The sequence below is a fragment of the Erythrolamprus reginae genome, chromosome 8 (assembly GCF_031021105.1).
Source record: "Erythrolamprus reginae isolate rEryReg1 chromosome 8, rEryReg1.hap1, whole genome shotgun sequence".
Taxonomy (NCBI): Eukaryota; Metazoa; Chordata; class Lepidosauria; order Squamata; family Dipsadidae; genus Erythrolamprus; species Erythrolamprus reginae.
The window spans coordinates 11,838,051-11,856,842 of NC_091957.1; the positions used below are offsets into that span (position 1 = coordinate 11,838,051).

The 18,792-nt window shown below is 43.9% G+C and overlaps 1 protein-coding gene across 5 annotated transcripts in view; it reads left to right on the forward strand.

Moving 5' to 3' along the window:
- The window catches only part of NEK6 (NIMA related kinase 6), an 82,363-nt gene that overhangs the window by 39,588 nt on the left and 23,983 nt on the right, over positions 1-18,792 (forward strand). For 3 of the 5 annotated variants that reach the window (XM_070758853.1, XM_070758855.1, XM_070758851.1), the window contains exons 3-4: positions 6,658-6,789; positions 9,037-9,099. In XM_070758853.1, coding sequence (XP_070614954.1) covers positions 6,658-6,789; positions 9,037-9,099 — 195 coding nt within the window. The remainder of the gene's footprint in view (positions 1-6,657; positions 6,790-9,036; positions 9,100-18,792) is intronic. The other 2 variants (XM_070758854.1, XM_070758852.1) reach the window with 1 other exon arrangement.

Here is an 18,792-nt window from a genome sequence, read left to right on the forward strand (position 1 = left end):
CCTCCTTCCTTCTCTTAATTCACACTCAGACTATTTTTATTTCCTTCCTTCCTTCCTTCCTTCATGCCTTCATGCCTTCATGCCTTCTTTCCTTCCGTCACTTCCTTCCTCCCTCCTTCCTTCTCTTAATTCACACCCAGACTATTTTTATTTCCTTCCTTCCTTCCTTCCTTTCTCATTCTCAATTCCTTCCTTCTTTCATGCCTTCTTTCCTTCCGTCCCTCCCTCCCTTTCTCCCTCCTTCCTTCTCTTAATTCACACTCAGACTATTTTTATTTCCTTCCTTCCTTCCTTCCTTCCTTCCTTCCTTCCTTCATGCCTTCTTTCCTTCCGTCACTTCCTCCCTCCCTCCTTCCTTCTCTTAATTCACACCCAGACTATTTTTATTTCCTTCCTGCCTTCCTTCCTTCCTTCCTTCCTTCCTTCCTTCCTTCCTTCCTGTACGATATGATATAGGATTTCCTGCTTCCTGATTGGAGAAGACCTCCAATGTCCCTTCCAACTTCCTTCCTTCATGGAATGGAATGGAATATTATATTATATTATTGCCCAAGCGTGATTGGACACACAAGGAATTTGTCATTGATGCATTTGCTCTCAGTGTCCATAATAGAAATGATAAGTTCGTCAAGGTTCATAAACTTCAACACTTAATGATAGTCAGGTACAAATAACCAATCAAATTATATTAGGAACCAGTCAATATAAATTGTAAGAATACGAGCAATAAAGTTACTAGTGGGAGGAAATGGGTGATGGGAACGATGAGAAGATTAATAGTACAGACTTAGTAAATAGTTTGGCAGTGTTGAGGGAATTATTTGTTTAGCAGAGTGATGGCGTTCGGGGAAAAACTGTCCTTGTGTCTAGTTGTCTTGATGCGCAGTGATCTATAGTGTCGTTTTGAGGGTAGGAGTTGAAACAGTTTGTGTCCATGATATGAGGGGGTCAGTATATATTTTCACAGCCCTCTTTTTGACTCGTGCAGTATCCAGGTCCTCAATGGAAGGCAGGTTGGCAGCCATTGTTTTTTCTGCAGTTCTGATTCCCCTCTGAAGTCTGTGTTGGTCTTGTTGGGTGGCAGAACCGAGCAAGACAGTTATAGAGGTGCATATAACAGACCACCTGGGCCTTCTCCCCTATCCTTGAGGCAGCCACACTCCACTCAATGATCTGTACACTCTTTAACGACCACATTGAGGTGAGCAGAGCTGGAGATCATTAAGCAAAGCGATCACATGATCGCTTAACAATCATCCTGGCTTGCAATTATGGTCCATTATGGTCCAATGAGTTCAAACCCAATTAGTTATTACTATCTTTCCTCCCAGTGACTCCAGAGAGGGAATTAATAAAGTTTGTTTTGCTTTTGGGTCTTCCGAAGTATGCTTCACCAGGGCAAACCATGGCCTCCATCCTAACCACCATATCGTCTCAGGCAAGTACTTGAAACCAGGCTGGTCTGACCTTGGCAAGTCTAGGAGTTACTGACTTCATGATGGCTGGGAGAATTCTGGGAGTTCAAGTCCACAAGTCACAAAGTTGCCAAGGATAGATAGTTCTTTCCTCGTCACCCACTAGTGATTTCCAAAAATAGAAGGGCGCGGAGTGATAGTTTAAGCTTGTCAAACGTGCCTGGATTGCCTACCATTTTTAATGTTCTTTTCTTTCCCTCTTAAAAGAAATGCACTATATGAAGCCAGATTAGCCGGACATGTTCAAAATCAGCAAGAACATAGATTATCCTAATCACCCCGGCGAGCGTTCTGCATGTTGGGGCCTGACTTTGATTCGTTCCTTTGTTGGAGGCTGTGATGTAAATTTCTTTCTGTGGCTTCCTCGGTTTACCATATTTTTCGGAGTATAAGATGCAACTTTTCCCCCGCCTAAAAGAGGCTGAAAGTTGGCTTGCATCTTATACTCTGAATGTAGCTTTTTTTAAGCCCCTCCCCCGCACTAAGGTGGTGCTAACCATCTTATTTATTGTTTATTTATTATTTTGATTTCTAGGCCGCCTTCTGCGGAAACTCAGGGCGCCTTACAAGATAAGTAAATACAGTGTTCCCTCGATTTTCGCGGGGGTTACGTTCCAAGACCTCCTGTGAAAGTCGATTTTCCGCAAAGTAGCGGTGCGGAAGTAAAAACACCATTTTTGGCTATGGACAGCCAAAAACTACCCCCACGCACCCTTTTTCAAGGCAGTGCAAGGAGCCGGACTTGAAATTAGGGCAGGGAGCAAGGAAAGTGCGGAGGCCGGCAAAGATTGCTTTGAATGTCGGCTGCCCCCGCCCCACCGGCGCCTCCGGCCCCCTCGCCGCTACCGCCCGCCCGCCCGATCCACCCCTCTCACCGGCTTTCTTCGGACACGGGTCCTCCTGCAGCAGCGCTGGCGGCTACGGCTTCTCATCCTCCTCATTCGGCCGGTAGCCACTCTGAGCGCTTTCAGAATGCCTGCCTCGCCCCTCTCACAGTCCCTTAGCTGAGAGCACTTTCGTCCCAGCTATCAGCGAGGGGGCTGCAGGAGGGGTGGGGGCAGGCGTTCTCACAGAGAGGGAGAGGGAGAAAGAGAGAGAGAGCAAGAGGGGGGAGAGTGGAAGGTAGAGAGAGAGAAAAAAATGATAGAAAAAGGGAGAAAAACGAGAAATGAGAAAATGATTGAAGCAGAGAATGACAGGAAAGAAAGAGAAAGAGAGAGAGAAGTGACTCTTGGTGATGACGTATGACATCATCGGGTGGGAAAAACCGTGGTATAGAAAAAAAAACCGTGAGTATTTTTTAATTAATATTTTTTGAAAAACCGTGGTATAGCGTTTCGTGAAGTTTGAACCCGCAAAAATCGAGGGATCACTGTATATAAAACCCACGTTAGAAATCAAAATTTAAACTCTTCCAAGCTCTTTTTGGCTTGCAGGTTTGTTTTCATTCTCCCTCCGAATAATTTTTTTCCAGGCCTAACGTGGTGCTAACGATTTTGCAGGCTTTTTCATTGCGCCTCTCTCCGAAGGTTTTTTCCCTTCTTCTTTGCAAGCTTGTTTTCATTGCTGCTCCCTCTGAAAAAGGCCTTTTCAGCCCCAACCAGGGGATAAATAATGTGCTGAAGCTGACCAGATGTTAGCCAGATGTTTTTCTCTATTTTCCTCCCCCAAAACTATACTCCTAATGTAGTTTTTTTTAAAGCTTTTCGCCCCCAGCCTAATGAGACGCTAACAATCTTCCTGGCCTGCAGGCTTTTTCATTGCTACTCTTTCGGAAGAAGGTTTTTCCCCCAGGCCTAAGTCTTTGCAGCCTTGTTTTCATTGCTGCTTGCTCCGAATAAGGTTTTTTAAAACTCTAACTAGGGATAAAATATTGTGCTGAAGCTGACCAGACTAAGGAGGCTAGCCAGATGAATACCTGGTAGGTAGATTTTTTTCCCTCCCCAAAACTAAGGTGCATCTTATACTCTGAAAAATACGGTAATGAGGACTTTTTTTTTCCCCATCGAAGCTCTCAATCATCACCCAACTTTAAGGAGGTTCAACAAGCCAACCCCTTTCCTTAAGCTATATGTCAAGGCGTTAGAACCACCATGCAAACCACCATGCATAAAATAACGTGGTTCGGCTACAGTACTTTTCGGGGCCTTTCCATATTAGATTAACGCTTTTCTGGCAGTGGTGGTGGAAGTTCAGATGTTGTTTTCAATTCCTATAAATCAGTTGAGATTTGGTTTTCTGCGGGAGACTGTTTCCATCAATTCCGTGACAACACAGTTATAACACAGATAGAAAAGGCCACAGCCCAGAATATTTCCTTCCGCATTACAAACATCGTGTCGTGTGTCAGATAAATGTTCCTTCCTTTCCGTCCCATTTCTGTGTCACAGAAAATGGACCCATAACCTTTGCAGTTATTTAAGACTTCATTGTGAACTCGTTTGAAGTTCGGAGCAGGGAAGCTGTGGTGTCTTTGCAGAGTGAGATACAGGAAGTTGCGATATTCAGCAGGTTCGTACAGGTTCTATAGAACTGCCGGCGGACGCAATCATGCGCATTTCAGAGAACCGGGAAATCGCACCACTGACTGGCCCTGCCCTATCCTGCACCAACTTGCCCCTCCCACTCCTTCTCTCCTCCCCCTCGGGCACGTACACGCAGAGCAAACATGAGAAGGCGGCGAGAAGCGGCCAGTTTGAATGCTGGAAGACTAGGCCGAACTTTTATGTCGGTTCAGTGGGCTTGGCTTTGCAGGGTGATGCCGCCCAACCTTGCCGCGAGTGACGTCAAGTTGGCCACGCCCACTCAGTCACATGACTCCCGTCACCAAACCACGCCCACCAGTAATGGGTTGCAGCCGGTACGGGACACTCTATAGCAGTGTTTTTCAACCAGTGTGCCGTGGCACACTAGTGTGCCGTGAGACATGGCCAGGTGTGCCGTGGGGAAATTAAACATGGGTCCCCAAACTATGGCCCGCGTGTCGGATTCGGCCTGCGGAGGCCATTTATCTTACCCACCGCCAGCCGCCTCCATCCGAACATAAACTTTCCCCTCACAATCCCTCCAGCTATCAGCGACAGGAAGAGTGGAGGTACAGGGAACGCTCACTGACCAATCACTTTCTAGGATTCATCCCGACCACTAGCGATGAACCAATAGCAGGCCGCCTCTCATCCACACCCAGGAAGGTCCCCGCTTGGGCTGCCGCACACTTGTCATTGTGTGGCCGCGGCGAGTAGTTGAAGCTGCTATATTATTAACTATATGTATAATATGTACTGTGTTAGAGTGTCATTTTGGTTGGTGGTGTGCCCCAGGATTTTGTAAATGTAAAAAATGTGCCGCGGCTCAAAAAAGGTTGAAAATCACTGCTCTATAGAATGGTAGCGAAAATGGAGCTGTGCGCGGTGCTCTGAACGGTGAGCGAGCATGCGCCCGCGTGAGGTTTGGCTTCTGCGCATGTGCAGGAAGCCAAATATTGTGCGAAGACGCTCACGCGGGAGAGATTTTGCCGATTTTCGGCATTGTTTTGCTTCTGTGCATGCGCGGATGCAAAGAAATCCGTGAAAATGGGCAAAATCTCACCCGCATGAGCGTCTTCACATGAGATTTGGCTTCAAGCGCATGTATAGAAGCCGAATCTCATGCCAATGTGCTCCCAACTGCCAGACACCCCCCTGCCAGTCACTGGGAGCACACCCGTAGCCCAGTAGGGAACCTTTGCCTGACGCCCAGAGAACCGGTAGGGGAAACATTTGAATGTCACGCTGGTGTGAGGTAATATTTTTTCCGCGGGTGTTAGAAAAAAGGGAAATCTGAATGGAGCAGGAGAATTGACCTTGGCGTCTTGTCCTTGGTGTCTTCCCACAGAGTTGGCCTTCTCCGGGTCCCATCGACTAAACAATGTCGTTTGGCGGGTCCCAGGGGAAGAGCCTTCTCTGTGGCGGCCCCGACCCTCTGGAACCAGCTCCCCCTTGAGATTAGAACTGCCCCCACCCTCCTTGCCTTTCGTAAACTCCTTAAAACCCACCTCTGCCGTCAGGCATGGGGGAACTGAGATATCTTCCCCAGGCCTATACTATTTATGTATGGTATGTTGTGTGCATGTTTTTTTTAAAAATTATGGGTTTTTAGCTTTCTAATTATTGAATTTGTATTATATATTGTTTTCTGTTGCTGTTGTGAGCCGCTCCGAGTCTGCGGAGAGGGTCGGCATACTAAATAAATAAATAGGTAGGTAGGTAGGTAGGTAGGTAGGTAGTTAGATAGATAGATAGAAAGATAGATCGATAGATAGAAAGATAGATAGATAGATAGATAGATAGATAGATAGATCGATAGATAGATAGAAAGATAGATAGATGGATAGAGATAGATAGATAGATAGATAGATAGAAAGATAGAAAGATAGATAGATAGATAGAAAGAAAGATAGATAGAAGGAAAGAAAGAGATAGAGAGATAGATAGATAGATAGATAGATAGATAGATAGATAGAAAGATAGATCGATAGATAGAAAGATAGATATAGATAGATAGAAAGATAGATAGATAGATAGATAGATAGAAAGATAGATCGATAGATAGAAAGATAGATAGATAGATAGAGATAGATAAAGATAGATAGATAGATAGAAAGATAGATAGATAGATAGAAAGAAAGATAGATAGATAGATAGATAGATGGAAAGAAAGAGATAGATAGATAGATAGATAGATAGAAGGAAAGAAAGATAGATAGAGATAGATAGATAGAAAGAAAGATAGATAGATAGATAGATAGATAGAAGGAAAGAAAGAGATAGATAGATAGATAGATAGATAGATAGATAGAAGGAAAGATAGATAGATAGAGATAGATAGATAGATAGATAGATAGAAAGATAGATAGATAGAAAGAAAGATAGATAGATAGATAGATAGAAAGATAGATGGATAGATAGATAGATAGATAGATAGAAAGATAGATAGATAGATAGATAGATAGAAGGAAAGAAAGATAGATAGATAGATAGATAGAGATAGATAGATAGATAGAAAGATAGATAGATAGATAGATAGAAAGATAGATAGATAGATAGAAAGAAGGATGGATGGATGGATAGATAGATAGATAGATAGATAGATAAATAAATGCACAAATTTAATCCCGTTCATTGCTGTTTCCCCCTCTCTCAAGCAGAGACACCTTTATCGCTGCACGTTAGCGGATTTTCAGATCGAGAAGAAAATTGGGCGAGGACAATTCAGTGAGGTCTACAGAGCGACTTGTCTTCTGGACAGAAAACCGGTGGCATTAAAAAAAGTACAGGTAAGAACCGTCTATGGACTGGGTCGTGGTTGTCCCAAAGGTGGAGTTTATTTTTCCTTCAAAAGGCAACCGGACTTTTTTTTTTTTCTTGAAGAGGTTTCGCTTCTTCTCTGAGAGGCTTCTACAGTTCTGATTGAAGTATGAAGCTACCCATTCAGTCAGAACTGACAAAGCTTCTCAGAGGAGAAGCGACGCCACTTCAAGGAAAAAACAAAGTCCGGTTTCCTTTTGGGAAAAATAAAAGCAATTTTGGTACAGGTAAAAACTAGGAATTCACCGTCAGCCTGGTTATCCCGCCTCCTTGCTGGTTACTGATTATTGTGGTTAGCTCTGGCCCAGCTCCTGCCCCAAGGAATGTGCAGGTGGATGTGGGGGAGACATCCACATGCCGCAGGCCTGTTTTGCTCCTGATGGAATCTGCCGATGAACCCTCCTCTGACCAAGGAAGCGTGAGTGACAGGGAAGAGGGGAGTTTGGCAGACAGCCCGGGAGGAGATCAATCATCTGTATCATCCTTGGATTCTGAACAAGAATTAATGACACACCCACGCATGCGTAGAGAGATGCATAGGAGACAACAACTGAAGGATTATTACAAGAGAAAATGAGGCCACCTGTGGTTGGGTGGGGCTCCAGTAATTAGGGCTGCTGCTGTAAATAGCAGCGTGTGGGTTTGGCTGTTGTAAAAGAGTATCTGATCGCAGTTCTTCAGGAATCGTGTGTTGCTGTTTTCTGGACTTTGTTGACTTTTCACGCCTCTGAAACCAAAGCAGAGCAATGTGTGTGTGTGTGTGTGTGTGTCTCACTTCCTTGGAAGAAGAAGGGGTGTGAAGTTTCTTCACAGCTGCTAGCTAAGTACTTAATGACTGCTTAAGGGAAATTGTACAGACTACCCGGTTGTTTTGGGACGAGTGCTCTTTGCAATACAAAAAGAGTGCTTAGTTTATTTTGAATTTTGTGATAAAGAACATTGTTTTGAATTTTCAAACGTGTGTGTGTGTGTCTGAAATTTGTACCCTTGAATTTTCGGGAGGCTCCTACCAGAGAGCCTGGCAGAACACCAATTATGTGACCACAGGATGCTCTGAAGGTCATAAGCGAGAGACGCAGTCGTAAGTCACTTTCCCCAGCACCGTTGTAACATCAAACGGCCCTACGTTGAGTGGGATAAAACTGCTTTCCTAAAATATAATCAGCCGAGCTCCAAGAAATGGATTTTGACGTTAAGGGCCTTTTGTTTTCCAATTAGCGCATGTTACATGCGGTAGGAAACAAATTTGTTTTGTCAACTGAAAACCCATCGTGACGTGATTAAAAACCTGCGAGGTCTTTATTTGTAAATGTTTTTCTCTGCTACGTTCAGCATCTTCTCAAAATTTGCATTCCGTTATGTATGGCGGTTTCTTCGGATTTTCCTGTTTTTCGCTATTTCAGGTTGAAAACTTGAGAAATTAATGAACTGCAGGCTGTTCTTTATTATTTTGTAGCTAGGGTTTTTTATTATCTGTTTTTTTGCTTTATATGTGGATGTTATTTTAGCCTGAAGAATCGTGAGGAGAGAGGCCGGGGTGGGCTTCAAAAATTTCTGCAATGGGTTCTCTGTTTGGTTGCTAGGCTGCCTAGTTGCTGGGTGGGCGTGGCCATGGTGGGCGTGACCTAGTCGGACTCCTGCATCACAGCAGCCGGGGGAAGGGGGGGCCTTTTTTGCCTTCTCCAGCCTCCGGAGGCTTTCCTTGATCCTTTTGGTCAGGGGTAGGCAAAGTTCGCTCGTCTATGACATGTGGACTTCAACTCCCAGAATTCCTGAGCTGGTATGATTGGCTCAGGAATTCTGGGAGTTGAAGTCCAAGAGCCAACTTTGCCTACCCCTGCTCTGGGTGGTTAAAAACTGCCTCCCCCAGGCTCCGGAGCTTCCGGGAGGCCCATTTTTCCCCTTCTCCAAACCTTTGTACGGGCCCTGCACTCCCCTTGCATCCAAAATTGGCCGCGTGAAGATTCCTGGGTGGGGCAGGGCAGGAGGGGCCAGCCAGGGGTGAGATTTGGTGGTTCTCCAAACCTGCCATAATGTTAACTGTGGGTTCTATGCCGCTGCAAGAGCTATAGTGGGTGTACCAAAACACACCCGCATTACTCCAATGCAGGCAGGTTTGAAAAAGAAGAGGGGGATAAAGCTTTTCGACAATTGCAAGAGACTCGGTTCGTGTTCATCTTTAAACGTGCAATTTTTCCCCTCCTTCTTCCCTGAAGATATTCGAGATGATGGACGCAAAGGCCAGACAAGATTGCATTAAGGAAATTGATCTTTTGAAGGTAAGAATCCCTCCTAACTTTGAACGCTTATTGAAACGGAGATGGGTTTATTTTTATTTTTTCACTGTTAACCTGGGAGAAGTGGAGAACCTGGTTAGGGCTAAAAAGAAACTTATTCGGAGCAAGCTAGAGCAATTATTTAAAAAACTGCAAAGAGTTGGGGCTTGGAAAACATTCTTCGCAGAGAGAAACAATGAAAAAGCCAGAAAAGTAAGAGCTAGGAAGATCTAGTTAGGGTTGGGGGTGGGGGGCGGGAGGGAAAAAATGGGCTTTCCTAAATATGCCCATATCACACCAACACTCCGCAGTCTGCATTGGTTGCCGATCGGTTTCCGGTCACAATTCAAACATGACCTATAAAGCCCTTCATGGCATCGGACCAGAATATCTCCGGGACCGTCTTGTGTCGCACGAATCCCAGCGACCAGTTAGGTCCCACAGAGTTGGCCTTCTCCGGGTCCCATCGACTAAACAATGCTGTTTGGCGGGACCCAGGGGAAGAGCCTTCTCTGTGGCGGCCCCGACCCTCTGGAACCAACTCCCCCAGATATCAGAGTTGCCCCCACCCTCCTTGCCTTTCGTAAGCTCCTTAAAACCCACCTCTGTCGTCAGGCATGGGGGGACTGAGATATTCCCTTTATGCATGGTATGTCTGTCTATATGATTGGTTTCTTAAATTAGGGCTTTTTAAATTAAATATTAGATTTGTTTATATTGTCTTATTATTGTTGTTAGCCGCTCCGAGTCTACGGAGAGGGGCGGCATACAAATCTAATAAGTAAGTAAGTAAGTAAGTAAGTAAGTAAGTAAGTAAGTAAGTAAGTAAGTAAGTAAGTAAGTAAGTAAGTAAGTAAATAAATAATAAAAACCTGCATTCAGAGTATAAGACCCACCCAAATTATCTTTTAGGGAGGAAAAAGGTGTATCTTATACTGTGAAAAATACAGTAAGAATTTTAATTAAGATATTGGTGATTGATATTATATTGTCTCATAATCCAGACTCTACTGTACTACTTCCGTCCCCGTCTCTCTCTCTCTCTCTCTCTCTTGCTCGCTTGCTTCCCTCCTCTCAGCTTGCTTCCCTGTTGTGGCTGTCATATTTGGGGGCGTGTCTGGGGGCGGGGTGAAAATGCCTACAGCCACGCCCCCAAGCAACCGCGACATTGGATTATCCAGAGTGTCGGATATCCGAAGGACGGATAACCGAGACTCTACTGTATGTGATTTTGTATGTGTGTAAGGGTGGAGGAAAAAAAATCTGATAAACAAACAAACAAACCTTCCACCAGCCCCCCATTTGGGCCTGCAGAGGAGGCGGCCTCTGAGCTGGTTTCTGTGAGGCGCTAAGCGGAAGGTGACGGAGGGGGAAAAATACGAAGGCTGAAAAGACAGGGGACGGTGAGCCGCAGCGTGACGGGTGCTAATTCCCCGCCCAAGAAAGCTGCGGGGGAGAAGCTTCCCCAGATGGTGTGGGGAATGGAGCCCAGCCAAGACGTCCACACCGCTTAGGATCAAGGAGTGGGTGAAACCGGGAGCGCTCGGGGTGACAAGGGAGCCGAGGATCTTCCCACCCGCGTAAGACGCCGGAAGGCAGCTACGGATCTTCCCGTGTCGACCTCACCAGGAAAGCAGATGTTAAGTTGTGAATATTGCATTAGCTGGGCTGTGAAGAGAAAAATGTACAGGAGATGATGATACGGGGGATAATTAGCACGTTTCCTCTCCAGTGCCTTCTACACTTTCTTAATGGCCCCCCCCTTTTTTCCCCCTCCCCCTTTCTTTCCTTTCTCCGCTTTTGGATTTAATTAAGGCGCCTGCCTATCTGAACGATGTCCTCGCTGGGCCAAAGCAAAAGACTTTGACCTAGAATCTCTGTGAACAAAGGGGTCTCATTTATTTGTGAAATCGACACCGATAGACCGTGAGAATATTTATGGCTCGGGGTTGGACTGTGGGGTCCTTTGGTGCTCCTCCGAGCTGGGCGATTTTCTTCCAAACGTTTCGCGACCCAGCAAAGTAGCATCATCAGCGCCAGAAGGCAGTGGGGTTTGCTTCGCTATTTATATTAAAACGGCTTGCCCAGTTTAGCATGGGTGGGAATATTCTTCCAGGGTTCCTTTGATTAATAATAATAATAATAATAATAATAATAACAATAATAATAATAATAATAATAATAATAAATATTATTATTAATATTAATATTATTTAATAATTAATAATCAATATATAATTTGTTTTTACATTAATTCCTATTTGAAAAATTGCTTCTTCTTACAAGCTTTTCTACTTAAGAACCTGGTCACAGAACGAATTAAGTTCGTAATTAGAGGTACCACTGTAATCTGTAATTTAAGGCAGGAGATGTTGTGGTTGGCTTTGGCCCAGCTCCTGCCCCAGGGAATGGGGGGGGGGGTGGATGCAGGGGGAAATTCAACATGTCACAGGCCTGTGTTATTGCTGACAGAATCAGATCAGAGTTTAGTTTCCTCAGACGAAGAAGAAGGTGGGAGTGACTCGGTAGAGGAGGGCTTGGCACACATCCAAGGCAGTCAATCTTCCTTATTTTCTATAGCTTCAGATGATGACATTTTGGACCCACGCAAACGCAGAATTACGCGTAGAAGAGAACAAGTAAGAACATATTACAAGAAATAAGGGAGGCCACCTGTGTTTGGGTGGGGCTCCAGTAATTAGGGTTGCTGCTATTTAGTAATTAGGGTTGCTGCTGTGGGTTTGGCCATTGTGGAAGAATATCTGTTGCAGTTTCATCATGAATCTTGTGTGCTGGACTTTGTTGCTTTTTCACGCCTTTGAAACCAAAGCAGAGCAGCGTGTGTGTGTGTCTCCCTTTGTGTGTCTCCCTTCGTTGGAAGAAGAAGGGGTGTGAAGTTTCTCCACAGCTGCTGACTAAGTAGACTATCTGGTTGTTTTGGGAAGAGTGCTCTTTGCAATACAAAAAGAGTGCTTAGTTTATTTTGACTTTTCTGATAAAGAACATTGTTTTGATTTTTCAAACGTGTGTGTGTCTGAAATTTGTATCCTTGAATTTTCGGGAGGCTTCTATCAGAGAGCCCAACAGAACAGGAGATAAATTAGATAGTTTGTTCCTCATGTAGCCGAAATGGAACCTGGGAGAAAACTAGTTTGGCCTCAGGAAAGGCAAGCCACGACCCCATCTATCTGAGTAAGATACTCATTTAACCCATTTGTGGACCCAGTAGAAGACCTCAGGAGTTGCCTCAGAAGATCTTTCTCAATTGGCCTCTTCATGCGCCTTGCCCAATTTGTTAGAAAGCATTAGAGGGAGTCAATCCCTGCCGGTCAAATCCTTAACAGAGCTGTGTATCTCGACCCACAACGGGAAGTCATGTTGTGTTAACAAATGTTTCCCGGGATCCATTAGTAAATTCTCCCCATTGGGCATTTCTTTCAAATCCATCCGAATGGCCGAAAAGAGCATCCCAATCAAACCTGACAGATTTCTGTCCAAGATGGACGTCAATTCCTCTTCCGAGGGCTCAGGCTCTTTCGCGTCAATCCGGGAAGCCATTTTTTTTTTAACGATGTGCTGGTAGGTCAGCACTTTCGGATAATTTGATGCAGGTGCCCATCGGGGTCTGGGAGAGCAAGGCTACTTGGGGTTTTACTCGGAGGTTTTTTTAAGCGGATGCCTTGAACTGTCTGTATCAGCAACTGGACCGCTCTCTCGCGCTCTCTCTTTCTGTCTCGGTAACTCCCGCGCCGCTAATAGCTTGTCAAATCAATAACTGCATCATCTCCTCTTGTAATTGAAGGCCCCCTTGGCAAAAAGTACCCCTGTATGCAGATTTTGCAACCCGCTTGCGATGCTGCTCTGAACCAGACACGGAGACGTGTAACTTCCACCAAAGCTTTGAAAAAAAAAAATGCTGATTCTGTAAACCGTTTAGAGAGGATTGTAAAAGCGCTATGAAGCGGTTTATAAGTCTAAACCAGGGGGTCCCCCAAACATGGCAACTTTAAGACTTGTGGACTTCAACTCCCAGAATTCTCCAGCCAGCAGAGAATTCTGGGAGTTGAAGTCCACAAGTCTTAAAGTTGTCAAGTTTGAGGACCTCTGGTCTAAACGCTATTGCTATTTGAAGGGTTGCCACACACACACAAAAAAGGAGGTCAATCTATTCTCCAAAGCAGGTGAAGACAGGGCAAGAAGCAACAGGTGGAAACTAATCAGGGAGAGAAGTAGGAGAAACTAAGGAGAAACTTCCTAACAGTAAGAGCAGTTAACCAGCGGAACAGCTTGCCACCATACGTTGTGAATGCTCCAACAACTGGAGGCTTTCTAGAAACATAGAAACAGAAGATTGATGGCAGAAAAAGACCTCATGGTCCATCTAGTCTGCCCTTATACTATTTCCTGTATTTTATCTTAGGATGGATATGTGTTTATCCCAGGCGTATTTAAATTCAATTACTGTGGATTTACCAACCACGTCTGCTGGAAGTTTGTTCCAAGCATCTACTACTACTAATATTTTATTATATTATTTTTATATATATTTTATATATATATCTACGAAAACATATATATCCGAGACCGCCTCCTGCCGCACGAATCCCAGGGACCGATTAGGTCCCACAGAGTGGGCCTTCTCCGGGTCCCGTCAACTAAACAATGTCGTTTGGCGGGCCCCAGGGGAAGAGCCTTCTCTGTGGCGGCCCCGGCCCTCTGGAACCAACTCCCCCCGGAGATTAGAACTGCCCCTACTCTTCCTGCCTTCCGTAAACTCCTTAAAACCCACCTTTGCCGTCAGGCATGGGGAAACTGAAACATCTCCCCCTGGGCACGTTTAATTTATGCATGGTATGTCTGTGTGTGTGACTGTTAGCATATGGGTTTTTTTAAATATTTAAATATTTTAAATTTGTCTGATTGCTTATGATTTGTTTTTACATGTTGTGAGCCGCCCCGAGTCTTCGGAGAGGGGCGGCATACAAATCTAAGTAATAAATAAATAAATAAATAAATATATTATATATTTTATATACAGTATTATTTTATTAGTAGCATCTACTACTAATAATATTTTCTCGTGTGGCTTCTGATGTTTTCCCCAATTAACCTCAGATTGTGCTGTCTTGTTCTTGTGTTCACTTTCCTATTAAAAACACCTCCCTCCTGAACCTTATCTAACCCTTTAACCTATTTAAATGTTTCGACCATGTCCCCCCTTTCCCTTCTGTCTGCCAGACTATACAGATTGAGTTCATTAAGTCTTTCCTGGTAAGTTTTATTTATTTATTTATTTATTTATTCAATTTTTATGCCGCCCTTCTCCTTAGACTCAGGGCGGCTCACAACATGTTAGCAATAGCACTTTGTAACAGAGCTAGGCTATTGCCCCCACAATCCGGGTCCTCATTTTACCCACCTCGGAAGGATGGAAGGCTGAGTCAACCTTGAGCCGGTGATGAGATTTGAACCACTGACTTTCAGATCTACAGTCAGCTTCAGTGGCCTGCAGTACAGCACCCTACCTGCTGCGCCACCCCGGCTCTTATGCTTAAGACCTTCCACCATTTTTTTAGTCCGTCGTCTTTGGACCCGTTCAATTTTATGAATATCTTTTTGTAGGTGAGGTCTCCAGAACTGAACACAGTATTCCAAATGTGGTCTCACCAGCGCTCTATACAGCGGGATCACAATCTCCCTCTTCCTGCTTGTTATACCTCTAGCTATGCAGCCAAGCATTCTACTCACTTTCCCTACCACCTGACCGCACTGTTCACCCATTTTGAGACTGTCAGAAATCACTACCCCTAAATCCTTCTCTTCTGAAGTTTTTGCTAACACAGAACTGCCAATACAATACTCAGATTGAGGATTCCTTTTCCCCAAGTGCATTATTTTACATTTGGAAACATTAAACTGCAGTTTCCATTGTTTTGACCATTTATCTAGTAAAGCTAAATCATTTGCCATATTACAGACATCTCCAGGAAGAGATTGGACAGCCATTTGTCTGAAATAGTATAGAGTCTCTGCTTGAGCAGGGGATTGGACTAGACGTCCTCCAAGCACCCTTTCAGCTCTGTTATTCTGTATTCTATAAAACTGTAGAAGAGAAGGATCTGGCAGACAATATAGCAAGATTCCAGTATTTGAGGGGCTGCCCCAAAAGAGGAAGGGGCCAACTTATTTTCCAAAGCACCAGAAGGCAGGACGAGAAGCAATGGATGGAAACTCATCAAGGAGAGAAGCAACCTGGGTATAAGGAGAAACTAATAGTGAAAATAATTAATCAGTGGAACAGCTTGCCACTAGAACTTGTGGGTATTCCATCACTGGAGGTTTTAAAAAAAAAGATTGGACAGGCATTTTTCCCCAATGTCTCCTGCTTGAGACGGAGGGTTGACTGGAACAGTGTTTCCCAACCTTGGCAACTTAAAGATATCTGTTTTTTGTTTTGTTTTTTAAATATATTTTTATTGGTTTTGCAGATAAGGTTACATAAAACAAACATAAAACAGTGCACAGTGCATGTGCCCATCACCCGACTGACAATAACCATCACCACCACCACCAATTGCGGGGGGTTCAAATATTTACTAGTTTATATATATATATACATATACATATATGTCACATGTTTAAGCTGAATTTTTTGAAAATTAAGGGAGACTAGGATAGATCTATTTCGGCCTTATTTTGGCCTCATCAGCTAGCCATACCCACTGGGACTTGAACCTGCAACCTTTGCCTTGTAAGGCAGAGAATTATCCTCTAGGCTACAGTATCCAATCCCTTCAGCTCTGTACCAGGGAAGGGTTACATTTTGTGTCGAATCACCCTGGTATATTGAAGGAACATACATATATATACATATACATATTGGAGTTTATTTTTCACATTTGCGTCACAGATTCTACTCAACATATAACCTTTCACCTTTTTCCATCGTGCCATCAGCTTCTCCAATTTATTTTATTTGTTTAATCTTATTTCCATGATTTCAAAATGAATGTGATCCACCATGTAGCAGTACCAGTTCTGTAGTGTCCATTTTATAGACTCTTTCCAGCCCAGTACCACTACCGCTTGGGCGCTTTCCAGTGCTGCAGTTTTTATTTCTTTAAAATCTCTTCGTTCTCTTTGTTTAATTAATATCGCTATTTCTTTTGTAATTATCCAATTAATATTTAGCATTTTATTTATTTCGTTCTGCACTTCCTTGCAAAATTTCTGAATTTCAACACACTCCCAGAACAGATGCATGAAAATTCCTTTCTTTTGGCAACCGTGCCAGCAATGACCTTTCTCTTTCCCCTGGAAGTGTGCAAGTTGTGCTGGTGTACAATACCATTTATGTAATTTTTTTCTTCTCATCTCTTTAACTCTTGTATTCTTAATCTTATATATATTTTCTACTATTTCTTTCATTTCACTTTCATCTATTTGTAAATCATTTTGCCAGCATCTTGTCAAGCCTTTTATTAACTTAAAGATATCTGGACTTCAATTCCCAGAAGTCCCCAGCCAGCATTTGCTGGCTGGGGAATTCTGGGAGTTGAAGTCCAAATATCTTCAAGTTGCCAAGGTTGGGAAACACTGGGCTAGAAGACCTCCAAACGCCTTTCCGACTTCTGTTAGGTTTTTGTCTTTCTCCCCAATTCCTGCTCGGCAACATGGGCACGTCTAATTTTAGGAACCAGAGGGACAAAATGGCACCAGAACACGACGTCTCTCCGAGAAGCCCTGGGCAGATGTCTCAGTCGAAGCGGTGCTGAAGCCTCCAAGGATACGGAAAGTAGCCCATTTGGAAGCTGGGAGGAAAAAAAAAACCCAGGGAAGCAGTAATGTAGCTGTAATCGACGGCCTGCCTAGAAGCATTCCGGCTTTTATTTAGTGGCTGCCTTTATTTTTTGAATGCTTTTCCACCAGCGCATTCTTTGCATACAAATCAGACATTCCAGGCCATCCGACTTTTAGACGGCATTAATAATAATAATAATAATAATAAAGCATTTGATTGCCTAAACTGGAGTCTGGTGGAGTCTGCTGGGCTTCCTTCTCTCCTAAGGCAGCTGCCTGGGGAGGGGGCAGGGGCGCACAGATTTGGCGTCCTTATTTTTCCTGGAGATGTTGGTAGAACGGGCGAAGAGCAGCCGAGGGCTCTTGGGTCGAGCTGGTGGCACTTGGGGTAGTAGCGAAAACGTGGCAGCGTGGCTGTGCTTGTAGGAGAACCACCGATGAATTTTAGCCGGATTTTCATCCCCAGGGCAGTCGGAGGCAGTGAGCAGAAAAATAGAATGGAATAGAATAGAATTTTTATTGGCCAAGTGTGATTGGACACACAAGGAATTTATCTTGGTGCATATGCTCTCAACGTACATAAAAATGAAATATACATTTGTCAAGAATCATGTGGTACGACACTTAATGATTGTCATAGGGTCAAATAAGCAATGAAGAAGCAATATTAATAAAAATCTTAGGATATGAGCAACAAGTTACAGTCATACAGTCAACATGGGAGGAAATGGGTGAAAGGAATGATGAGAAAAACTAGTAGAATAGAAGTGCAGATTTAGTAGAAAGTCTGACAGTGTTGAGGGAATTATTTGTTTAGTAGAGTGATGGCGTTCGGGGAAAAAACTGTTCTTGTGTCTAGTTGTCTTGGTGTGCAATGCTCTGTAGCGACGTTTTGAGGGTAAGAGTTGAAACAGTTTGTGTCCAGGATGTGAGGGGTCAGTAAATATTTTCCCCGCCCTCTTTTTGACTTGTGCAGTATACAGGTCCTCAATGGAAGGCAGGTTGGCAGCAATTGCTTTTTCTGCAGTTCTGATTTGAACCTGCAATATATATAAATAACCCTGTTATTCTTACTTTGATTCTCAATGACGAGAATTCTTCATTCCCCAAGTATGTTTCTCCTCACGAGTGACTCAGCTGGTGGGTCATAAGGATGATGATATCAACTCAGTTGACTTGGGGAAGCCATGGCTTAGTGCCAACACAAAGTCGGTTTGTTTTGAGCCTTGCTCTTTCCCCCCGGGCTCTTTCGTTGGCTTTTAAGCAGAAAACGGAAGCTGGGAAGTTCCCTCTTGGCTGCAAAAATGAGAAACACAGCCACTATAGTTGTGAAAGTGCACTTGATTTCCAGTTGTTCTTTACTTACCACAGGGCAGTTGCAGTACAAGATGGCACAACTTGAAAACGAGGCTCATTTCTTTTTTCGGTCCTTGTGAGAGAGATTGTTACTCATGTGTTAAGATTGACAATTGGGCTTCCCCCGATGCTTCTGATTGTGTCTTGGAAATAATTGCAAAATGAGCCGAGGTGGCGCAGTGGGTAGAGTGCAGTACTGCAGGCCACTAAAGCTGACTGCTAGATCTGCAGGTCAGCAGTTCAAATCTCACCACCGGCTAAAGATTGACTCAGCCTTCCATCCTTCCGAGAGATGGGTAAAATGAGGACACAGATTCTGGGGGCAATATGTTGGCTCTGTTAAAAGGTGCTATTGCTAACATGTTGTAAACCACCCTGAGTCTAAGGAGAAAGGCGGCATTATAAAAAACCCGGAATAAATAAATAAAATCTCAAAAGTTAAAGATAATGTCAAGAGAAAGAAGAGTGATTCCAAGCAAACTTTAAGTTCATTTTTTTCTTGGGAAAATAAAGATTTGCAAATGCACATATATATATATA